Source organism: Coturnix japonica, chromosome 5 (assembly GCF_001577835.2).
Source record: "Coturnix japonica isolate 7356 chromosome 5, Coturnix japonica 2.1, whole genome shotgun sequence".
Classification (NCBI taxonomy): Eukaryota; Metazoa; Chordata; class Aves; order Galliformes; family Phasianidae; genus Coturnix; species Coturnix japonica.
In genome coordinates this window covers 450,249-467,196 of record NC_029520.1, presented here as the reverse complement: position 1 = coordinate 467,196, position 16,948 = coordinate 450,249, and the positions used below count along the sequence as shown (strand labels likewise).

Sequence of the window (16,948 nt, the reverse complement as noted above, 5' to 3'; positions counted from 1 at the left end):
TCAGCTGATAGAGACCAATAGTGTGTGCATGGGCCGCCCCCCCACGCCTGCGTACTGCACTTTGGGGGCGGGCCAGGGGTCAGGACGGCTGGGTCGTTGGGGGAGGTGAGGCCTGGGGGGGAGCGGGGCTGGAGCGGGGGGGACGTGGGGAAGGGGTAGAAATCGGCTCCTTTTTGTGTTATGGGAGTGAATGTGTGTGTGGGGGGGGGGCAGAAGGTCGGAGCCCACCGTGTGTTTTGGGACCCCTCCCGTGTGTTTTGGGACCCCCCCCCCCCCATGTCCCTTACCCAGCTATTGGGGTGGCCTTATGGGGTGTTGTATGGGGTAGAGGGATACCTGGGCTTCCCCTGGGGGCTGCCCAGGACCCCCTTATTGCCGAGCCCCCCTTGCAGCAGGACATGGCAGCGCTCCGTTTATTGCACCGGGTTACCCGGGCAGGTAAGTGGCCGAACCGAGCCCCCCCCTTGCATCCTATTGGCAGCTCTATGCTGCTGCCACCTCCTCCCCATCACTCTGCCCTTCCCAGGTCCACCCGTGCCCCCCTTGTACTACCTGCGGGCACTCAGCACCACCACCCCCCTGCAGTGCTACAGTGAGTACCGTCCCTATCCCCATCCCATCCCATTCCCCTCCCATCAAGGCAGGGGGGGTGGCTCTGTGCAGGGTAAGGATGACATTGTGCCCCCCACAGAGTACGTCAACATCCAGGAGCCAGCTATGGACATGAAGTCCATCACCGACCGCGCCGCACAGACCCTGCTGTGGACAGAGCTAATCCGAGGTCAGCCCTGTGCCATGTCCCACCCCTATGGTGGCACCTAGAGGTCACTGCTCCACTTAGGGGGTGATGCTGTGTTCCCATAGGGCTGGCCATGACACTGAGTTACCTGTTCCGAGAGCCGGCCACCATCAATTACCCCTTTGAGAAGGGGCCACTGAGCCCTCGCTTCCGTGGGGAGCATGCGCTGCGTCGTTACCCATCGGGTGAGGAGCGCTGCATCGCCTGCAAGCTCTGCGAGGCCATCTGCCCTGCACAGGTCAGCACCCCACCGTGTCCCATGCTCTGCTCCTGAGGCTCCCCTTTATCTAACATTGCCTTTGTGGACAGGCCATCACCATTGAGGCCGAGCCTAGAGCGGATGGAAGCCGCCGCACCACGCGCTATGACATCGACATGACCAAGTGCATCTACTGCGGCTTCTGCCAGGAGGCCTGTCCTGTGGATGCCATCGTGGAGGTGAGATGGGTGGGGGTGGGACCCTCCTGCCACGAGGACCCTGAGGATCCTTCATTGAACGTCTCCCACCCTGCAGGGTCCCAACTTTGAGTTCTCGACGGAGACGCACGAGGAGCTGCTCTACAACAAGGAGAAGCTGCTCAACAACGGCGACAAGTGGGAGGCTGAGATTGCAGCCAACATCCAGGCTGATTACCTGTACCGGTGATGGTGGGACCGCACCACCTGCCCCTCCAGAGCCCATTAATAAAGTGGGGGTACACCAGCCCCTTCCTAAGCCTAAGCTCATGCCTGCCTTGTCCGATTCTGTACCCGGGGGGGGATGCATTGATCCTGGGGGCTGCAGCCTGTTGGGGTGGGGGACACCGCATGGACGGGAGGTTTATGGGGCGGGTTCGGATGCTGGAGTGCCGCCCCCGAAGCGCCGGGGTGGAGGGCCGGGCTCTTCCTGGGGGGAAGAGGAAGTGCGGAGCTCGGCCCTCCCCACCGAGCACCGGGTAGGAGCGGGCGGTGCAGGGCTGCGAATCCCGGAGGAGGGAGGGGACAGGGTGGGGCGGGCGCCGGGGTAAAGGGGCGGGGATGGGGGGTCTCGGTTCCCCCGGAGCGGGAGCGCTTTGGCTGTGATTCAGATGCAGCTGAGCTCCGCGTGGAGGGGTTGGGGCGGGGGGAGGGAGTTGGGGGTGGGACAGCGTTGTGCAAGAGAAGTGCTGGGAACGGCGTGTCCGCGGCCGACTCAGCCGGGAAGTGCCGTGTGACTTCCCCTGGCCACAGCCCTGCAGTGGGGACAGCGCGGCCGAGGAGAGGCAGCAGGATCTCCCCATCCCAGCCCATCTCTACCCCTACCCGTCCCATCCCCATCCCACCACGACAACCCTTCTTCAATCCCATCTCCATCTCCGTTCTGTTTCTCCATCTCAATACCCCAACCCATCCTATCTCCATCCCACCACCCCTACCCATCCCATTTCCACCCCATCCCACCACCCCAACCCATCCTATCTTCATCCCAACCCACCCCATTCCAACACCCCAACCCATCCCATCATCTCCATCCCACCACCCCAACCCATCCCATCTCGATCCCAACCCATCCTCCATCCTCTGTCTCCATTCCATCCTACCCTTACTCCAGTCCCCTGCTGACTTCTTCCCTTCCCCCCGTAGTCATAGGGTGGCCCCCAACCAGGCTGCCATGGGGTCCCTGTTCCGCAGTGAGGAGGTCTGCCTGGCGCAGCTCTTCCTGCACTCGGCCTCGGCGTACAGCTGTGTCAGTGAGCTGGGCGAGCGGGGGCTGCTGGAGTTCAGGGATGTACGTAGGGGGTGCAAGGACCCCTATCTGTATGGGATATGTTGGGGTGGGCAGGGTGGGCTGGGGTTTTGGGTAGCATGGGTGCAGGGGGGATTCTGTGGGGTTTGGGTATGGGGAATTGGGTTTAGGTGCAGGAAATGGGACATAGGTGGTTTGGGGTAGATAGATATGGGGTTGAGTGCTTTGGTGTGCTCTGGGTGCAGGGGAATTGGGATAGATGGGTGAGGGTGCGGTGGGCATGGGGGTTTGGGGTGGTTTGGGGTGTTCTGAGTGAAGGGGAATTGGGATGGATGGGTGTGGGGGGTGTGGGTGCTGTAGGTGGGTCACTCTGGGTTCATATATTTGGCTGGTTTGGGGGGCTGTGGAGCCATGGGGTTTGGGTCCTCTGGGGACAGCTGCGTGCTGACAGAGATGCTGCACACCCCAATGCTGACAACCATGACTGTGTCCCCTCCCTCCCCAGCTGAACCCCCATGTGAGCGCCTTCCAGAGGCGCTTTGTGGGCGAGGTGCGGCGCTGCGAAGAGATGGAGAAGACCTTCAGTGAGTGCTGAACATGGGGCAAGCTGGGTGGGGGGGAGGGTGGTCCATCCCCTCCATCCTCTCCATCCTCTCCCACCTCTCCTCTTGCAGCCTTCCTGCAGCAGGAGCTGCACGGGGCCGGCCGGGTGTTGGGGCCATGCACTGAAAACCCTCCAGCACCGCTGGCCCGCGAGGCTTTAAGAGTGCAGGAGCAATCAGAGCAGCTGGCGAGGGAGCTGCGCGAGGTCAGCCGCAACCGCGCTGCACTGCGAGGGCGCCTGCAGGACCTGCGCCAATACCTGCATGTCCTGCGTGAAGGGCAGAGACTCACAAGCATGCCGGTGGGTGCTGGGACCCATTAGACCCAATGGACATCTGTCCCACACCCCATCACCTACAGCTTCCTCTCTCTGCCCCCCAATGCTGCAGGGTCCTCCTGGATCTCCATCGTCAAGCCGGGCGTTCTCTGAGCGTGAGCCACTGCTTGACCCCTCTGTGCACCACCACCTTGACCGCAAGATCAAGTGAGTGGGGCTGGGAGTTGTGGGCAGCTGTGGGGCGGAGGACTGGTTGTAGGATAAGGGTTGGAGTTGGGTTGTGGGGCAGTGGAATGTCTGTAGGATGGGGATGGAGAAGGGTGATGGGACAATGGTATGACTGTAGGATGAGGGCTGGAGAAGGGTGATGGGACTGTAGGAGATGAGTTGGGGATGGGCCCATGGGACAATGGTGTGGTTCTAGGAGCTGGAAGTGAGCATCAGGGATGCTGTAGGATAAGGGCTGGAAATAGGCCATGGGGTGGGGGCATAGCCATGGGTCAGGGTGACAGGAGACCTGTGCCCATCCCAGTGCCCACACTGCATCCCCACAGCTTTGTGACCGGTGTCATCCACCCGTGGAGAGTGAGTGCCTTTGAACGGCTGCTGTGGCGAGCCTGCCGTGGCTACCTGGTGGCCAGCTTTGTGGAGATGCCTGAACCCCTGGAGGACCCAAATACGGTGACTGGGGCACCTGGTGGGAAAGGGAGATGGGATAAGCTAGTGCTAATGTGACTTATGTGTCCCCAGGGGGAAAGTGTCACCTGGGTCATCTTCCTCATCTCCTACTGGGGAGAGCAAATCGGGCAGAAGATCCACAAGATCTCGGACTGGTGAGTGAGCAGCCCCACGTCATTTGGACACACAATAAAGGTTTATTTAGTGAGACCCGCTGCAGTACCAGGGAGCACCAGCCTTCAACACAGCAATGTCCATCTGTCCCAGCTTCCACTGCCACGTGTACCCCTACCCAGAGAGCGAGGCCAGCCGGGCTGACACTTTGAATGGGCTGCTCAGCCAGATCCAGGACCTCAGCGTGGTGAGCTGGGCACCGTGGTGGGGGACAGGGAGGCCACGCTGGGACTCCAAATCCCTGAGCCCCATTTGGGTGCCCTCAGGTGTTAGAGGAGACGGAGCAGTACCTGGCGCAGGTGCTGGACAAGGTGGTGCTGGCACTGCCCTCCTGGCGGGTGCAGGTGCAGAAGATGAAGGCCATCTACCTCGTCCTCAACCAGTGCAGCTTGGATGTCACAGAGAAGTGCCTCATTGCTGAGGTTTGGTGTCCTGTGCAGGACCTTACCCAGGTGCAGGAAGCCCTGCGCCAAGGATCGGTGCGTGTCCTCTTGTTTGGCTCTATGTCCTCATGCCGTGGTTGCTTTGCTTGACCCGTGTCCTTGTGCCAAGAGCTGCTTGGTGTGCTCCCACCAGCACCAAAGCTGCCACCCCCATGACATGCCCCATATGGTGGTACATGAAGTGGGGAGAGTTTTTATCCCCTGGTGCCTTGCATCTCTGTGCCACCCCCACTTTGTGTCCAACCCATGGCCATGGGTTGGGTGCCATGGGTCAGGCTTTGGTTGCCCTCCCCACAGTACAAGAGTGGCTCAAGCGTGGAGTGCTTCGTGCAGAGGATCCCCACCTTGGAGAGCCCCCCGACTCTCATCCGCACCAACAAGTTCACTGCTGGCTTCCAGAGCATTGTGGATGCTTATGGAGTGGCCAGCTACCAGGAGGTGAACCCTGGTGAGGAACATTGTGTCCCCCCTACTGCACCCCAGTGCTGAGGGGGTCCCCGTGTGACATGGTCCCCATGCCTTCCAGCCCCTTATGCCATCATCACGTTCCCCTTCATCTTTGCCATCATGTTTGGGGATGTGGGGCATGGGCTGCTCATGTTCCTCTTCGCTCTCTGGATGGTGCTGTTTGAGAACAGCCCCAGCCTACAGCAGGGCAGCAACGAGGTGAGTGGGACATGGCATGGGGCAAGGCTGGTTGGGTTGGAGGTAGGGGGCAAGTGTTGGTCAGGGTTGGAGGGAGAGGATGAGGTTGGAGGCATGAGATGGAGTTTGCTGTGGGACAGGGCCAGCTTTGGGCAAATTGAAGTTCAGGGCAGGGTGGTGTGGGATGGGAACAGTGTGGGTTGGGGGTGGTGGTGTGGGACATAGCAGCCACGTTTTGTCCCCCGCAGATCTGGCAGATGTTCTTCAAGGGACGCTACCTCATCCTGCTCATGGGGGCCTTTTCCATCTACACTGGCTTCATCTACAATGAGTGCTTCAGCAAAGCCACTGTCATCTTCCCCTCGGCCTGGAGCGTGGCCACCATGGCCAACCACTCCTCCTGGAGGTGGGTCCCCGTTTTTCTGTGCAGCCCTGGTCCTGCCCACACTGACCTCTTGCTCTGCCCACAGCTCTGCCTACCTTGCCACCCACCCATCCCTCACCCTGGACCCCAATGTCACCGGTGTCTTCCGAGGGCCCTATCCTTTTGGCATTGACCCGGTCAGTATCTCATGGGGGCAAGGGCAGGATGGGACCCTCTGTGGGGCGGCTGGGTGTCTTGCTCATGTTGTCCTCGGCAGATCTGGAGCTTAGCCACCAACCACCTCAACTTCCTCAACTCCTTCAAGATGAAGATGTCGGTGGTGCTGGGCATCGTGCACATGGGCTTCGGCGTCCTGCTAGGTGTCTTCAACCACGTGTGAGTCCCCCATTGGATCACATTAAGGGGGCTGTGGTGGAATGGGGTGGGCAAGGGGGGTCCTGCATCCGATTTGAGCTGAGTGTAAGCTTCATCATCGACTCCTGCTCAGGCACTTCCGACAGTGGCACCGGCTGGTGCTGGAGCTCCTGCCTGAGGTAGTCTTCTTGCTGGCACTCTTTGGCTACCTCGTCTTCCTCATCTTCTACAAGTGGGTCAAGTTCAGCGCCATCGACTCCCAGGTGGCTCCCAGCATCCTCATCCACTTCATCGACATGTTTCTCTTCACATCCAATGCTGACAACCTCCCGCTCTACCAGGGGCAGGTAGCACCTCTGGGACCCCCACCAAGACCCAATGTCATGAGCAGGGGCATCCTCAGCTCCATTTGCTCATGATGTGTTGGGCTTTGGATGCCCTGGTGCTGGAAGGGTCCCCAAATTGCTGTTTGCTGCAGGTGCCAGTGCAGATGGTGCTGGTGGTGCTGGCGCTGGTGTCGGTGCCCGTCCTGCTCCTGGGGACACCCCTGTACCTGTATAACCAGCGGCACAGGCGGAGGGCGAACTTGATCCTGGTGAGGCTGGGGATGAGTTAGCGGGTCTTGGCTGGAGCTGGAGGGCACAACAGCATGGCCTGACCAGGGCTGATGTCCCCATCCAGCCTGTGGCCACGGTGGAGCAGGAGCCACTGCTGGAAGGGCAGGAGGCTGGCAACTCTGTCAATGCCACCAAGGAAGATGTGGAGAGTGGGGGGCACAGCCCTGATGCCGAGGTGAGGGGCTGGGGGCTAGTGAGGGGGTCCGGTGTCTTTGACCCCCCACAAGCCCAACACACAGCGTCCCACCTCTGTCCCTGCAGCACATGGACTTCTCCGAGGTCTTCATGCACCAAGCCATCCATACCATTGAGTACTGCCTGGGCTGCATCTCCAACACAGCATCCTACCTGCGGCTCTGGGCACTGAGCCTTGCCCACGCGCGTGAGTGCCCCCCGTGCTCCCCAAACCCACCCCAGTGGCTGGGCTGAGCCTCACTGTCCCCTCTGTGTCCCCCACTCCATGGGCAGAGCTCTCTGAGGTGCTGTGGACCATGGTGATGCACAACGGCTTTGTGGGGCTGAGCTATGTTGGTGGTGTCATACTGGTGCCCGTCTTCGCCGCCTTCGCTGTGCTGACTGTGGCCATCCTGCTGGTGATGGAGGGGCTCTCTGCCTTCCTTCATGCCCTTCGCCTGCACTGGTGAGCCTAGTGGATATGGAGGGGACAGAACCCCGCGCACCCCCCACCCAGCCCTCACCGTGCCCTTTTCCTTTCCTTCCTTGGCAGGGTGGAGTTTCAGAATAAGTTTTATGTGGGTGCTGGCTACAAGCTGTGCCCCTTCACCTTCGCTCCTGATCCCTGGGAGTAACTGAACTGTGCCTCATGGACCTGGGGGGCTCCACGTTGCTGGGACCCCCCAGTGCCATGTGGCGGCGGGAGTTGGCACTTGTGGGGCAGGAGGCTGCACTTGTTTGGCAGGAGGTGGCACTTGTGGTGTGGCGGGGGGGGGGGGGTTGGCTGAATGCTCCCTGGACCCATCCTCTCCTTTTCCAAGCCTAGAGGTTTCTGCAGTGAATAAAGCCCCCCAGCTCCCTGTCTGTGTCCCCTGTCTGCTTGAGTGGGGATCCTTGAGGGGGGTGCACGGAGAAGACCCCTCACTGCTGCCCATAGCTGAAGCCATCTGGCTGCAGGGCAGGGAGGGGGTAGGGGCTGGCACGGGGCTTGGCCCCCACATAGACACTGTGGGCTGGGTAGGGGAGGGGCTGGAAGCGGGGTGCAGAGAAACCTGGGGGGGCCACAGCAGCCAGCGCCCCATGGCTGTGGGGGAGCAGTGGGGGGGCAGCTCGGCCTCTGGCCCCCCTACCTTTGTCCTGCGTGGTGGCCTGGGGAAGGGACAGCGTGGCCCCACACCTGCAAGAGGGAGGGCGGGGGGTTGCTGAGGATGTGTTATCGTGGCATTGTGGCAGTAGGGGTGGGGGGGGGTCTTACCACGGTTCAGGCTCGCCGTCCCGAAAGCCTTTGGCGAAGGGGTTGCTGGCGATCTTCAGCTGCGTGATCTGCAGAGGAAGGGGGAGCAAGCGGGATCAGGGGGCTGGGGGGCACCCCATTGTCCTCCCCTTCCCTTCCCCAGCTCACCCGGTGGTTCTGGTATGCCGTCACTGCCATGAATTGGGTCTCTGGGAAGCTGAAGGACTTGAAGTTCTGGTGGGCAAAGCGTTCGCTGTCACGCCTGGGGTCCACCAGCACCACGTGGAAGCGGGGCTGGTAGCGGTGCATGGAGTTGAGGATGATCTGGGATAAGGCAGAGAGTGGGTGGTGGGACTCTCACCCCACACATGCTCCCCATCCCTACCCCAGCACCACGTCCTCACGTGGCCGTTGTCATCCAGGAGGTTGTTGGTGAGCTTGAGCTTGTCAAAGGAGACGATCTGCCGCATCCACTGCGCACCCTTGGCTGGTGAGTCGGGGTGGAAGTGGACGCGACCGGGAGCTGCTGGGTCAGCACGACCAGCCACCAGCCAGGACGAGCTGTGGAAGGCGTACCTGGGGAGCCAAGGGGGCTCAGCACCATTGAAATGCGCCCATCACATCCCCGTCCCTCTACATCCCCACCGGTATCTCTTGTCATCCAATGGCACGAAGTCCATCAGCAGGACGTAGTCAGCCAACGGGTCCAGCCCTGACAGCTTCACCTGGAAGGTGGGGAACATCCTCCTGCGGGGAGGGGGGAGGCCACAGGGGTGCTCCCCACCCCACCACCCTCCGGCACCCAGCGCCGTGCCTACCTGCCTGCCTTGGTGACGATCATCTCGGTGCCCAGGCGGTTGAACTCCTCCCAGAGGTTGCCCATCTCCAGCCGTGCCATGGCGTGGCACACGCGGCGGTTCTTGCCACTGGCTCCTGGCCCCTCACACGCCCATCCAGGAGCATTGCCTGCAGGGGAACCATCACTGGGAATGGCCAGGAAGGCTGCAGAGGGGGTGACAGGTGCTGAGGTTCCTGCACCCCACTTCTGGAAGCCACCCTGTGCACCCTCAGCCATCCATCGCGTCCTCCTCCAGGTGAGGGTCCCCAGTGTGGCATGGCGTTATCCCCACCCCATTGCATTTTACCTGCCATGGGTGGGTAGGAAGCGACTGCAACTCTGCCAGCTCCAGGCTGCAGTCCCCGCAGAACACCAGGGGGTTTTATCTCCCTGCTTAGGGGTGGAGACAAGGGGGATGGAGCTTGATGGGAGCACAACCCCCACTCCCTGTTCTGCCTTCATGCCTTGGCACCCCAATGATGGACGGGAGGGGCAACGGTGGCTTTGGGACCCCTACGTGGGTCCGGGCATGCTGTGGGGTGGGGACATGATCCCAAACCACAATGGGGTCAGCAGCACAGCTGGGGCGGTGGGGACACCAGGGGGGGAGGGAGTGAAGTCCCTGCAGTCAGCTCTAGGTTTTGGGGAATGGGACTGGTGTGCAGACAAAGAGGGGGGCTGCCACCTCCTCAAGCCCCCACATCCATCACCTCGCTGCCTGCATCCCCTGCGGCAGCAGCATGGCCCCATCCATCTCCTGCTGTCAGCTGCAGGGCCGGCATTGAGCAGGATATGAGGAGGTGTGAGGTGATATGACAGCCAGGGTGGGGCTCAGCACTGCAGTCCTTGAAGTTGATTTTTCTGCTCTCTTCTGTTTTCCAGCAATTAGTGACCCTCTCTGGTCTCCATCAGCAGAGTGTTTTCCTACATGGGTGGGAGTGAGACCCCCAGTTTGGGGGCAGGTGCTCTTTGGGAGAGAGGTTTGCAAACAGGATGGTTGGCTTGAAAACCACGACACCATGTGAAAATGGCTGCCTCTGGGCCTCAGCATCACTTGCTGTTTCATTTCTTCCTTCCCAAGGCTGCCAACTTCCCATTTTCAATCAGTGAATGCAGTGGTTGCACCAGCACCATGATGTTAACCCACTGATGTCCCTCAGCAGAGTTCCTATAGACTGAGGGTCACAGGGTGGTAAATCTGCAGTAAATCAGCTCATTTTATCACACCTGAAAGAGGGGGGTGTTGGGGCATGACAGAGCACGAAGCCATAGGGCCTGACATTGTCCTCTCCGTGCATCACCATCTGATGTCCAGAGATGATGCTCCAGATGCGCCATGTCTGTAAACCTTAGTTCCAAGAGTCTGAGTTCCAACCCAACCTTGCCTTGGGAAGGCTGCTCTTCCACCATCACCACCCTCAAGGTGTTGGTTGACTCTATGTCAGGGAAGAAGGGTATTGCCTACACTGGATGGTATTCATTTTTGACTTTTTGGGCTTCCTGCTGTCTATGATGGCTTAAGACCAATGTGCAGCCATTTGCCATCCCCTGATGTACTCAGTCATCACAGTCCCTGCTGCTCCACTTGTGCCTCCCACCTGACTGTTGTGAGCTTCCTCCATGGTACATCACTACTTAAAGAACGGCTCCGGGGATGATAAATGGACAGCAGTACTCTACACCATGTGACCCCCATGCAGAACCCCTTGATCTATAGCTGGAGGAACCAGGAGGTGGAGGATGCTTTGAGGAGACTCACAGAAACGATAAAGATGTGGGTGATGTGCTTAGTTTTGTCAATAAATACCATTAAATATCCCATACGGGATGATTAACAGATAAAAAAATCATGGATGGCAGTTGAGCAACCTCTGTTGTGAATGAAGGCATTGCAAAGCAGACTGAGATGCAGCCATGATGATCCTTCCCAAAGGCAAATGCTAGATGACGTTTCCCAGCCTTATTGATTCTATGGCCTATGAGGATGGTGATGAACCTAAAACCCTAGTGCTACCCCCAGAGCCATGCAGTAAGTTGGGTTGGTGGTGAGGCAAGGAAGAAACTGGATCAAAACACATCAAGGTGATGGTGATCTGCTGATTTATTGACACATAACGTGCAGCCGTGGCTATTATGCATACCACCTAATGCGTGAGCATTATGTTGGTGGGACCTGGGTTAAACACCGGCAGTTCATCAGCCAAGAGCTCATTCAGCTCTGTGGATTGTGTTGGTCGGAGTCATGTCAACTATAAGAACTTGGCTCACAAAGAAGTAGCAGCAGGCACTGAGCTGTGGTTCTTAATATAAGCTGAATGTAAAACAGAGAAACGAGTCCCATTCTGGAGAACCTGACTAGTGCTGGTGAGTAAACAAAGGCACAGAAAGACATACTTGTCCTTTGAATAAAAGGGAGTGGATGACTCCTGGAGAGCTGAAGAGCCTGGAGACCAACCCTTTTCTTTCAGAGCTAGCTGGAATCCAAGCCAACTTCAGTTTACTTTAGCATAGTAGTGTGTTTAACATTGCAACTCACAGCAAAGCCTTTGTTTGAACAAGTTCTCTGGGGCTGGGACTGCCCACCTTTCAAGCCTGTCCAAGTCCCACTGGATGATGTCCCTCCCTTCTACTGTATCAACTATGCCACTCTGGTTGAGGTTACACTCAATCCCACTGTCCATGCCATTGATAAAGATATTGAAGAGCACTGGTCCAAAGATGGACCCCTGGGGAACCCTTGGGGCCTCCACCTGAGCCACAACATTTCCTTGTCCACCTGATAGTCCAACCTTGAACTCCACATCTCTCCAACTTAGAGTTAAGGATGTGGTGTGTGTGGGACCATGTCAAAGGTCTTGCACAAGTACAGGTAGGTGACATCAATTGCCTTTCCTTTGTCCACCAAGGCCATCAGTCCACCATAGAATGCCACCATAGAGCAGTCAGGAACAATTTGCCCTTGGTGAAGATGTGTTGGCTGTCCTGGATCACCTCCTCATCTCTTGTGTGCCTTAACATCAGGAAGATGGATTCCATGACCTTCCCAATATATCCAATACTGATAAAGCCAGGTTGAGCTGCTCTGAAGAATCCCTGGTGGTTGTGTTTGAAATACCCCTGAGTCCATCCTTGGTGACCTGCTGATGTCAAGACAGTACGATACAACATTGCTATTCAGTGCGTAGGATGGGTGAAAGATAAACAGATTGAGGAGACATAGAAAGATAAAGATAGTAGACTTGGGGAAGGAAAAGGTGAAACTTTGATAGACACTGGAGCAACGTAAACAGTACTAAGTGCTCCTAAGGGAAAACTTAGTGAACACATAGTGTCTATAGCTGGAGCCACAGGGAAAAGGAGATAGGGCCTTTTTCTGGCCAGTCCAATGTAAAATTGGAAACTGGGTGTTTACCCATGAATTCTTGTATTTTATTGATTTCCATGGTCCAGTGGTAAGGTGGAAAGAATGAATCAATCACTGAGCTGGATGTTTCAGTACTTGATTTTAAACCAGGAGGCTGGATTTACCTGCCAGCCTGGAAGGATGAATGTTTAAAGGAACGATGGAAACGATCTTATCAGATTCTTCTTATCACAAATTCTGCAGTGAAATCAGAAGGATTTGGACCCTGGGTTCATAATGCCTGAATTAAGAAAGAACCTCCAAAGGATAAGTAGAAAATAAAAGGACTTGAGGGACGTTCTTTGAAGTTTAAACTAACAGGAGAGATTTAATGAATGGTATACCTAGGACCACCCGCTGGTCTCTGCTGAACTGGAGTGATCCTGAGGCTTATTGATTATTTTTCTCTTTAATTTAGTTTTAATTTTTCTATTGGTAATGATACAGAGGCCAGAGTTTTAATTATATTGTGTTATATGTTAAAGGTCAGTGGGTTGGAAAACAACCTGGTCTTACACCAAATGCATGGATTTGGGAAGTTACAGAATATTACCAGTATCACCACTTGCATAGAAATACCAAGTTCCCACCCTAGCACTAGGAGTTTGTTTTTGTTGTATGCACACTTACTGCTTTATCTCAGTGCTGTTGAATTGTGTGTTTTTTCCTCTAAAAGAAGTGACCATGAGATCATGACAGTGACCAGCAAGGTCTGGCAGTTCTAATTCAGCTAACTGACATGAGCTGTGGGACAGAAAAGTGTCTTGAATAGGATGAAACATTGGGTAGAAGCACAGAGAAGTGACCTGAGCAGACCCAAGAGCAGAGCAGGAGGGTCTTGCAAAACACCTTGACCTGGAGCTTGAGATTCAATCAGAGGGATGGGGTGTCAGTGCTTTAATCAGGGGAACCCAACATAGCATCCCACTCCTGTCAGCCATGTCCAAATGTTTGTCCTGAGTGTGTCACGTAGCAACACAGTGACCCTCTTTGTCTTTGGAGCAACTCTGACAAAGAAAGTTGATGCAGAGGAGCTCCTTGCTGTTAACAAGGAAGAAAGTTTCTTTCTTGTTTGTCCTCACTAATGAGTCTCTCAGGGCTTGTTAAGGAGGATGAGTTCAGTTGACTCCAGGCCTGCTGAGAAGCTCTCAGGACCAGGAGGACACTTTCTTGGTAAGACCCTGAAGGGCTTGTTAAGCCAATGACTCCTTGAAGGGTGGTTGGTCTCCAAAGAACACTTTCTGCTGTGAGAAGAGGACCATCATCACTTGTGATGGAAATAGCCTTAACCAGCTGAATGGCAAGAGCCTGGAGCTCAGGCCTGCTGGAAGAGCTCTCTGTAAGTCATCACCATGCTTCTGTTGGTTCCCACTACTCATACAACTTGTTCCTGTCTGTATAATAAATAGAACATCTAAACAAAGTACTGATTTCCAAACTCTCTTCAATATATTGAAAATTGGAGTTGGTTCTACTCAGCAAAGCATAGGTCAGGAGATCACCACAGCCTCGCTCCCCAAGGAGCATAGATGTTCATGTGTATTTTGTAGACTGTGAGGCAAACTGAAGTACCCTGAGCTCATCCTCCACACTTGTCTGGGATTCATAAACATGTATTCTCCCATTTAGAATATGGGATAGGAGAATGTGTGTGGGATCGTGCTCACCTACCTCTTGAGTTTGAAAACTCATTGTCCAAATAAGAGCAAATCCAATCTCTAACAAACGAAGTATTTTAGGATCTGAAGAGCTTATTCTCCTTTGTTGTACCCTCCTGTAGGGGTTGTGTAAAGCAACAAATACAAACATGAACAGGAAAAGATAAGTGCTCTTCTTGTAGACACACCTTTGGGGATGTGCAGTCCCCCATTTTCCTCTTTTAAGAAGGATATAATCTATTTCCCAGCCTCCTCAATTCATCCCCTCATCCTTCACTTCACAGTTCCTCAGGTTGCAGTTGAAGGGGTTCAGTAGGGACATTAACACCATGCAGAGCACACAGACCACCAGAATGCCTCTCATTTGATGTTTATTAAAAGCCATGGGGTGTCTCATCACACCACGCGGCCAATTTATTCTATATGGAGTAAAGGGTGCTAAAATTCTCTTCCTGGAGTGGTCAATTCTCTGGCTGTTCTCAGTTTAGTTATGTGAAAGATCCAAGTCTCTGAAACTGCTGAGAACTTCATTCTGCCCCATCTCTGAGTGCCTGGCTGTGCTCATCTCTCAGCATTACATCTTGCCTGGCTTCTTTGGGGACTCATTCAAGGGGGTTATCCCAATGTCCCCAGAACCCATGCTTCCTTTGTGGTGGATGGCCTCCTCCTTTGAGCTTTAATAATGAAATTCCCACTTGGAGCAGTGCTGCTAACCGTGTACCAGAGTTCTGCATTGGGCTGTCCTCCATGCTGACCTCTTAGAGGGACCCCAACAGAACTGACAAGTGTGTGTGAGGTGTAACATAGGAATGAGCTCTTGTTATCAAATAACAACAGCTTCTGACTGAACTTCTCTTAAGCATTCCACATGGCAGTGCTCAGGCTTCCCAGAGGTTCCATTCTTGGTGGTCTGCTTCCGTCTACCAGAAGAGAAAAACAATCCCTTAGAAAGAGAAGGCATTTCCCTTCACATTGGCTGGTATTTGTCAACAAGAGATGAGAGATGCTTTCCTTCTTTGATTCCAACCTGCAACCAGTCACTTCAGCTTTGCCCTGTAAACCTAAAAACAACCAGCACAGCTCTGTTGTGAGGCTCTCCCACCACTGGCTGCATGCCACCTTCTTTGGAACAGACCCATCAAGCATCTTCCCTATCCTCCAGGCCCTCTCCATGGAAAGCAAAACCTGTCCATGCCCAGCTACAAGCTGTCCTGATGTCTGTGGCACATGAGCAGTGCCTTCCTCCTCACCCTGCTCAGGGCAGCCCTCACCTCTTTGTTCCTCAGGCTGTAGATGAAGGGGTTGAGCATGGGGGTCACCACGGTGTAGAAGATGGAAGCAACTTTGTCCAGCTTGACTGACCTCTTGGCTGCAGGTCGCATATACATGAAGGCAATCGCCCCGTAGAAGAGGAGAGTGACCGAGAGGTGGGAGGTGCAGGTGGAGAAGGCCTTACGCCTGGCCCCGGGGGAGCGGGTCTGCAGCACGGAGTACAGGATGCAGCCATAGGACAGCAGGATGGCCGTGCTGGTGGTGCCCACCATGCAGCTAGTAAAGACGAGCATCAAGACATCATTGATGCTGGTGTCAGAGCACGAGAGAGCAAAGAGCAGTGGCCCTTCACAGTAGAAGTGGTCCAGGTGGCGGGAGGCACAGAAGGAGAGGTGAAGCATGGCTACTGTGTGCACGGTGGAGTTGATGGCCCCTGCAGCATAGCAGATGGCAACCAGGCACAGGCACAATCTCTGGGACATCACCAGTGTGTACCGCAGTGGGTGGCATATGGCAATGTAACGGTCATATGACATCACAGCCAAGAGGAAGGCTTCTGATGTACCAAACGTGACATAGAAGTAAATCTGAGTGAGACATCCCCTGTAGGAAATGGTTCTTCTCCCTGTCAGGAGGCTGAGGAGGAACTTTGGTGTGATGCTGGAGGATAAGCTGATGTCCAGGAAGGACAGGTGGCTGAGGAAGAAGTACATGGGGGTGTGCAGCCTGGGTTCAAAGTTGATTAAGAGGATCATCCCCACGTTTCCCATTAGGTTGATGAGGTACATGATGAGGAACACCACAAGGAGCACTTCCTGCAGCTCAGGTCGATCACCGAACCCCGCAAGAGTAAACTCTGTCACCACGGAGTGGTTTGACCATGCCATGGTCAGTGGAGGTAACAAGGGCTGGAAATGCTGGAAAAACTGGAAACTGGTGTGGCTGTAGTGGAGGTCCGTCTTCCAGGTGGGAAACCTGCATTGGCTGGTGTCTTTCCTGAGTAACAAGGACATCTGCATTATTCTTAGAAGAATGGTTGTAGAGTTGCCCCTACATATAGTGGATATCACATGCAAATAGAAAGTCTTCTTTTCTGCTCTTCCCTGCTGCCCCTTCCAGCCAAGCAACTCTCAATCCAGCCAAAATTTGGACATGACCCTGAGCTTTCAGCATTTGCAAAGTATCTACCTGTACAAAATCAGCACCACTGAAAATGAATACTATAATGAAAGTTCCACTTCTCCCATTTCTGTGCTTTCATGGAAGCCCCTCACTGTGAAAAATGAAAGGATTCCTAGAAGCTAGCTGGAAAGCCTGCAGGATGCACAAAATAAAAGGGAAATCCTTATCTTCTAATAATATGCCATTACCCACCTGTTGTCACGCTGTTCAGGACTTCTCTGACCTTCCTGATAAATGCAGCCACTCCTGTGTCTATATCTGGGCTACAGCGACGGAGCATCTCTGTGCTTGCTCTTAGGGCACCCAAAGCCTTGCTGGTGGAGCTGCAGGTTTTATTCTCCTCCTGTGGATGTGTGCAATTGCCCCCCTTACTGGGGCTGACATCATCTTTCTAAGCTCCTCAGAGAGGAAAATCCTCCTGGGCATTAGAGTTCTTTCCATCTTTCTCTTTGCACATTCAAGACACTTGGAAGTGCCTGGCTGATGCAGCTGCTGCTGCTGGAGGCA

The 16,948-nt window shown here is 55.2% G+C and overlaps 4 protein-coding genes across 7 annotated transcripts; 2 read left to right on the top strand and 2 right to left on the bottom strand.

Annotated features, from left to right (window-relative positions):
- Nucleotides 1-21: 21 nt before the first annotated feature.
- Nucleotides 22-1,520, top strand: NDUFS8 (NADH:ubiquinone oxidoreductase core subunit S8). The gene is made up of 7 exons (XM_015863096.2): nt 22-105; nt 393-438; nt 527-592; nt 692-781; nt 865-1,037; nt 1,109-1,237; nt 1,314-1,520. The coding sequence occupies exons 2-7, from the start codon at nt 399-401 to the stop codon at nt 1,443-1,445; spliced, it is 630 nt and encodes a 209-aa protein (XP_015718582.1). The 5' UTR covers nt 22-105; nt 393-398; the 3' UTR covers nt 1,446-1,520.
- Nucleotides 1,521-1,666: 146 nt separating this feature from the next.
- Nucleotides 1,667-7,716, top strand: TCIRG1 (T cell immune regulator 1, ATPase H+ transporting V0 subunit a3). 4 transcript variants are annotated; one of them, XM_032444696.1, is made up of 21 exons: nt 1,667-1,734; nt 2,402-2,546; nt 3,010-3,088; nt 3,179-3,408; nt 3,497-3,591; nt 3,939-4,065; nt 4,135-4,217; nt 4,330-4,423; nt 4,503-4,715; nt 4,977-5,127; nt 5,206-5,345; nt 5,573-5,730; nt 5,795-5,885; nt 5,966-6,084; nt 6,197-6,410; nt 6,542-6,658; nt 6,745-6,855; nt 6,942-7,062; nt 7,149-7,320; nt 7,408-7,552; nt 7,624-7,716. In XM_032444696.1, exons 2-20 carry the CDS (start codon nt 2,430-2,432, stop codon nt 7,487-7,489), a joined length of 2,514 nt encoding a protein of 837 aa, XP_032300587.1. In that variant the 5' UTR covers nt 1,667-1,734; nt 2,402-2,429; the 3' UTR covers nt 7,490-7,552; nt 7,624-7,716. The 4 variants fall into 4 exon arrangements, with proteins under 4 accessions (XP_032300587.1, XP_032300588.1, XP_015718709.1 ...); XM_032444697.1 differs by lacking the exon at nt 2,402-2,546 and having other exon boundaries at nt 1,694-1,734; XM_015863223.2 differs by lacking the exon at nt 1,667-1,734 and having other exon boundaries at nt 2,246-2,546; nt 7,408-7,546; nt 7,616-7,716.
- A 59-nt stretch (nt 7,717-7,775) lies between these two features.
- On the bottom strand, nt 7,776-8,986 carry TBX10 (T-box transcription factor 10). Its single transcript, XM_015863050.1, has 7 exons — nt 8,907-8,986; nt 8,734-8,835; nt 8,493-8,664; nt 8,257-8,412; nt 8,110-8,177; nt 7,985-8,031; nt 7,776-7,906 (listed from the first exon to the last, which is right to left on the bottom strand). Exons 1-7 carry the CDS (start codon nt 8,984-8,986, stop codon nt 7,776-7,778), a joined length of 756 nt encoding a protein of 251 aa, XP_015718536.1.
- Nucleotides 8,987-15,186: 6,200 nt separating this feature from the next.
- Nucleotides 15,187-16,234, bottom strand: LOC107314133 (olfactory receptor 1052-like). Its single transcript, XM_015863051.2, has one exon. The coding sequence runs from the start codon at nt 16,144-16,146 to the stop codon at nt 15,187-15,189; it is 960 nt and encodes a 319-aa protein (XP_015718537.1). The 5' UTR covers nt 16,147-16,234.
- Between the last annotated feature and the right edge of the window lie 714 nt (nt 16,235-16,948).